General features: G+C 35.8%; 1 protein-coding gene across 1 annotated transcript; it reads left to right on the forward strand.

Moving 5' to 3' along the window:
- The first annotated feature begins 318 nt into the window (after positions 1-318).
- LOC145220017 (charged multivesicular body protein 5-like) lies at positions 319-4,365 on the forward strand. The gene is made up of 6 exons (XM_080087302.1): positions 319-479; positions 753-904; positions 1,323-1,488; positions 1,594-1,702; positions 1,988-2,100; positions 3,465-4,365. The coding sequence occupies exons 1-6, from the start codon at positions 411-413 to the stop codon at positions 3,510-3,512; spliced, it is 657 nt and encodes a 218-aa protein (XP_079943428.1). The 5' UTR covers positions 319-410; the 3' UTR covers positions 3,513-4,365.
- Positions 4,366-6,677: the final 2,312 nt, after the last annotated feature.

Below are 6,677 nucleotides of genomic sequence, written 5' to 3' on the forward strand. Positions count from 1 at the left end.
GATTATATTCACACAGTTGATCACGAAACGTCGATTCATACAGACACACACGATTTGTCATGTGCTCTACGTGACGTCACAACCTGCGTGATCTAAAATCACGTGAACATTGGGTCATGCTTGAACGATCACTGTTTACCCTTTATTGTTCACAGTTGTAGCTGGGTACTGTTTGGGGCAAAACTTTAGTATCTTTTTGTGTTTAGCTCAAGCGTGAACGGGCCAGTGGACAGTCAGTAAAACACTTAAACGTTGCAGTTATATCTGAAAAAAAGCTAAAGAACATTTGATAATAACTTAGTGATAGTGTTATTAGTTTATAAATTACGTTTGTTTGTTAGAAGCTAAGAGTTTCTTTTCGCAGATTTACTGCTATTTTTATTGTATTTGTACTAAACCTAAAGAGTAAGATGGACAGAATTTTTGGAAGGTCTAAAGGCAAGGCACCTCCTCCCAATCTGAATGATTGCATATCAAATGTAAGTATATTCCTGTCTAAATGTAAGTGTTTTACATCTAACATACTTCGCAATGAAGCCAACAGTTTTTTGAGACAAAAACAATATAAGCAGACATTTACAATAACATTTTATGTGGTACACTATATACGGATCTGTTCATAAGTTTAATGATGAAAATAACAACCCAAGTACACTTGAAAGGCGATATCAATGATGATGAAATTGAGTGTTAATTTGATTTGCTTAATTACAGCTTTAACTATTATCAGTTACATACTGTCTTATGTACAGATTGATGACAGAACAGACTCTGTGGACAAGAAAATAGCAAAACTTGATGCAGATTTGTTAAAATACAAAAATCAAATGAAGAAGATGAGAAATGGACCACAGAAAAATGCTGTCAAACAAAAAGCTTTAATGATTCTAAAACAAAAGAAAAAGTATGGAGGCAGTTAATAATTTTCATTGTCTATTTTAAAGTTTGTAAGTTCCTTTATACATGATTACATTTCTCCCTGATAGGCAATCATCAGCTGCTTCTCCCTTAGTTTATCCCGAGTTGATCAAGCAATTTACCCAGATACCCTAAGAACATTTAGTCTTAGGGTAGAGCTACACTTGGCCTGAAGCAATTTGCAAATATTTGTTGGCAAAATATAGTTTAGAATTATTAGTGTTTGCAACAACATGACTTCTTAATTTGTCAGTGTCTTTAATACTCTTCAAGTTTTCATCGATGGCTTTTTTTCTGTTTGTAAAGGGCATAACAAAAGTTGTAAGTTCGTGTAATATATTTCTGATAAAGTGATTTTGTTGCAATTTTTGGAAATTCGATTCAAAGTCAAATCTAATTTACAGATATGAAGCACAACGAGGTAACATGATGCAGCAGAGTTTCAACATGGAACAGACAAATTATGCCATCCAAACTATGAAAGACACGCAGACAACAGTTTCAGCAATGAAAACAGGTCTGAAACAGATGAAGAAAGAAACCAAAAAGATTGATATTGGCAAAATTGAGGTAAAATTACCTATGACATGTTAAAACTAAGAAAATTTGAAAACTAAATGACTTGTTCATTGGTAAAAATTTTAACTTGGAAATTTTGTAATGTTTTTGTTTTAGGATCTTCAAGATGAGATGGAAGACATGTTGGAAGATGCTGATGAGATTCAAGAGACCCTGGGAAGGAGTTATGGAATGCCTGATATTGATGAAGCTGATCTCGATGCAGGTTAAATATGTTATAGTAGTGCTTTAATGTCCCTAAATTTTTACACTGATCTTCTAAAAAAGAAAAAAAAGGAATCCTAACAAATTTATACTGAATTTGTTGTGGGTTGCAACATGTCATACATTTCCTGCAGGCTTTATGACTGTAATGTTTTTCTAAGAAACATCATAATGAAAAATGTCTTTGTATCTTTCACATAGTTGGATGTTGGGCAGTCATATCTTTTTTATTACAGAACATAAAAATGTCGTGCTTATCAAATAATAACGGATCTTGTGCTTTTAGAACTTGATGCATTGGGTGATGATTTGTTTGATGATGAATTCCTTGGTGATGAAGTGGCAGCACCAAATGCACCATCCTCGGAAATCGGTGGAGAATCAGTTCCTACCAATGCTGTAAGTTCACATGTTGTTAATGCTGCAATAACATGTTTCCTTGATCAAGGTGTCTAATAGACTGCTGTACTTTGTTATATTATTGCACGTTTTATTATTCTATATTATTGCACGCTTTATTTTTCTAAAAATCTCAGATGTTTTGAGAGGGAACATTATTTTTAGGGTGCCCTCTTTGAATTAAACAGGCCCTTGACAAAAGCTATCGTTTAATTCAAATTCATAGCTTTGTGTTGACAAGTGCGGTCCCTGGGCTATTCTAGTTATTATGTCTCATATGTTTGTTCAGGAACTGATGATGCCATTATTAGGCAAAATATATATTCCTACTTTCTAATTTACTGACTGATTCTGTTGGCAGTTGAGACAGTCCTCTCAAATTTCGAGTCTTTTAACAATTTGCACAGTTATCATCGGTATGCATGGCGGCTGTTGGAGGTTTAGATATTGCCCACCCACGACAATGTTTGTTGTCATACTTCTACAAGCATATAAATTATAGGACTAAACAAAGGCCTTCAAAAACATGTGTGCATACTTGATTTATGTTGTAGCTAAAGCAGGACAAATAATTTAGTTATAAATGTAGCTGGGGCTACTTTGATTTTCACGTGATACTCAACACGCAAATAACTTCTTTTTATGTTAATGTATGTTCCATGCAAAATGCATCTTGAAAGTATTACTATCTTTACCTGTTTGTCAAAGTTCTGTTCTTAATTGATAAACGATTATCTCGTTATTGTTTTTCCTCCTGCATAAGGCGCCCTACTATCTCCCTCCAGTCTTCATAGGTACTGATAAAAGTGAATAGTCTTCAAAAAACCAAAATTTAGTTTGTAACAACTTTTGATGTACAACAAAAACCTTTAAAAATAAGTTTAAATGTGACCAAGTGTTTACAAATTTGGTTGGAGGAATTGGTATGGCATTTGGATAAACTGATCCTTAGTATAGTAAACATAAGATATAATTTAGTCATCACTTCATTCACTTGCTATTGTCTGGCTGACATTTAAGTGTTCTAAATGCCGTTGGCTAAGCAGAATTTTATAACCTAAACTGTCACATGAATAAAGTGTCTATAAGGTTAAAGTAAATTTGTAAAACATTAACTGGCTAAAAGTTTGTTTTGTGGTCTTAACAAGGTGGTTTGCTATATTAAGTAGATTTTTCTACGTGATTGTTCATATTAGTGCCAAATTTTCAATTTAAATGGTTGTTTTGTTGTAAATGTTAAAGGGAAATGACAAACAAACAAACAATGTTTATGTTTCAAAACTGTCTGCTATGTATTCAAAAATTGACACAAGCTTATGGTTAACAACCTTTAAAATTACAAAAAGTACATGTTTTTTTATCAGGAGGGCGTAGCAGTTGATGAATTTGGACTACCCCAGCTTCCAGCATGATCCTGCATACAGAACTCTTAACAAACCAAGAGATGCTTAAGATATGTCTAAAAACAATGTTGTATGCCGCGACCATTCTTTGCACTTTCGGAATCTGGTTCATATGAAGATATTTCAACCCTTTCTAGTTGTTTAATCTGGAGGCAGGCAACACTCATCAAATGCTATACTGCCACTGTTTCTATACCCAGGTTGTTTAGTTAGTCAAGGTAAATTTTAAATTGTACTGGAGTAAACATTTATTGCCCTCACTTGATGTATCAGTAGCTGCTCTATGTTCTAGCATTTTGTGTAGCACTGGTTCTTAACTCTTCCATTATCGCTACCCTTAAGAACAACAGGATGATATTAATTTACTCCCTTCCGAAAAATAAATTTCTGACTGTAACAGCATGGAATGTGGACATCTTAACCCCCCAAAAATTGATAATGTGATTGCCCCATAAAAATGTCAAAATACCCCAAAAAGGTTAGGGTTAAAATTCAATACATATTTTGTTTGGTCATTAATTTTGGATTACCTTGTAACACCTTGTGTGGGCACCTCAATTTGTAGTCAACACTTGCTTTGTATCACATATTCTATTACTTGATTTCAATGGAATATTTACTTTTCCAGCATATACATTTCAGACTAACTTAATTTGTAATACAGTAAGACAATCTTTGAACAGTTAAGATTAGTAAATGAATGTCAAGCTTTCAACAAGCTTAATTTGGGTACCCAATTGATTCTCACATCCATACTATTGTACTCCAAACTTATTGTACTCCAAAAATTTTTTTGTGGGAATTTTGCTTGTTTTTATTTTTGTGCCCCAAGTACATTGGAAATGTATGATATGTGCAACCATCAGTGTGTACTTTTTTCAGCCACAGAAAGTCAGTAACCTTGGTAATTTGGCAATGTTTTCAGGCAGAATTCATGACAGAAAGCACAGACAACATTTACTTATGCAACTGCGGGTATTTGTCAACCTCTGCCAGCCACCCTAGGCAATACCCTGTTATGCTGTTACAATTATGCCCACAAACACTAAGTATTTCACTACACAGCTGCTGTGTGTTGCTGCTGAAATGTTTCTGCAACTTTTGTATCATTACAAGCTTACATTACCTGAGACAAAATCTACAACTGAACCAAACTTGACACTTTTCTGAGAATTATTTTCATCTCCAATTTGTAATGTAGGTTATCTCCAGGTGGTTGCTTCAAACCAAGCAGGTAAGGGGCACAGAGACATTCGCTCAACCTAAGTTAATACTGTTACTGTTGCGACAAATAAATACGTAGGGTCTTTTATATATTTGGGTTATCTGTCAACAAATTCGTTATTAGGCCTTTATTCACCGTATCCAAAACCTGTAAAAACGGTTGACTTGGTCCCTCGAATATCAATTTCACGTGGAACAACCTGATCTACGACAACAGATTTGTAGAACATGTCTTAGCACTAGGCAACGTCGATTTTTGTCGTTTTCTGCACAGCGTCTTTTTTGAAGACCAGTTGGTCCCGACTACGAACTTACGAAGACTTCGTAACGAAGTTGATGTCCACGTTTCCGACCGACGACAATTGCTCACAATCATCTTTGACGTAAATTATATGCGTACTCCTTTCATCGTTTCGGGGATTTGGGTTACATTCAGTGGTGGGATTCAGCCGGTTCGCACCGGTTCTATAGAACCGGCTTACGAAATTTTATGAAATTAGCGAACTGGTAGGCATTACTGGTTACTGTCATTAGAATTTGGAAATATGACTTTTTGTAACAGAACCGGCTGAAAAATATGACTTTTGTGATAGAACCGGATAACAAAAAATTTGAATCCTACCACTGGTTACATTTGTATGAGAAGTTGTCGCCAAACCCCAACTTCTTAAACAAAAAAAACTTGCAGCCTCCATTATAACAAAACCAATGTTTAGCCTTGGGGTGTAGGCTACGACAGTGGTTTTCAACCTGTATTTGTTTCGAGGACTAGCAAGCCAATTTTTCTTTGAAAAGTGTGTGGAAATTTTTGGTGTGGGGTCGCCAGTTACATCGGTTAGCTAAAATAGGTCGCGGGAGGAAAGCAGTTAATAACCTCCCATTCGTTATCAATTTTTGTGCTTGATGAATGATGAGTGTAATATGTAAACTCAACTCAAGTTCTCTACACAAAACCAGGGAGTCGAACCGGAACTGAACCCGAACCAGCGAACCGGTTTGAGCGGTTAATTTCATTAAACCCGAACCGAACCCGAACCGCTAATTGCAATTTTCTAAAAACCCGAACCGGAGTTGAACCCCATATTTTGTTTGGCGTTGGACCCGAACCGGAACCGAACCAGTAAAAAATGCAGTCTGTTTTATATTGTGATTTTTTTTTTCAAAACGCACTGAAGAATACGCGAGATGGCACTTATAGGGCGTATCAAAAAGAACAGTACACCGGCAAAATTCTTTTGGAGTTTGATAAGACCAGGTAAATGATGGGCAGAATTAAATTAAAACGAATAAAAATTTGAACCGGTTTAAAAACCGCAAACCGGTTCGGACCGGATAATTTGCTCAAACCGGAACAAAACCCGAACCCGAAAATACACATTTTTGAAAACCGGAACCGAACCCGAACCCTTAAAAACAAAACCAAGTGAACCCTAACCGAACCTGAACCCATACGACAAGCGGTTCGACTCCCTGCACAAAACAGTGCAACCAATAACTTGAACATGGTGTTGCACATAACTAGAATTTGCGAAACATTTTTGTCCGCGACTCCATTATTGTTGTAAACAGTTGCTTTAGCCGCATGTAATTTCAGTAAGTAATAAACTGAAGTTAACTTTCTTGCAATTCTTTGTTCTTCACAGCACGTGGCAGCGGTAAAACGCCTCAACGTGATTTCTATGTTGCTAGTTTGTTATTGTTTTGCTGATCAGCTGACAGTTGCGGGCAGACGGCGAACGAAGGCGTTCCGGAGAAAAAAATGGTTGATGAACGAATCTTGGCAACTGAACGAGACAAAGAAACGCCCTTGCAAAAAAACACGTGGTTGATTTAGAAATTAGGTATTTGATTTTTGTTCGTATCATACGTTAGACAAAGTAATGATTACTTTGCCGAAAAGTAATTACTCAACAATGTAAAAACAGGAAATCGTTTCGAAATGTAATTTTT

Source organism: Phallusia mammillata, chromosome 3 (assembly GCF_965637545.1).
Source record: "Phallusia mammillata chromosome 3, kaPhaMamm4.hap1.1, whole genome shotgun sequence".
In the NCBI taxonomy this organism is placed as follows: domain Eukaryota; kingdom Metazoa; phylum Chordata; class Ascidiacea; order Phlebobranchia; family Ascidiidae; genus Phallusia; species Phallusia mammillata.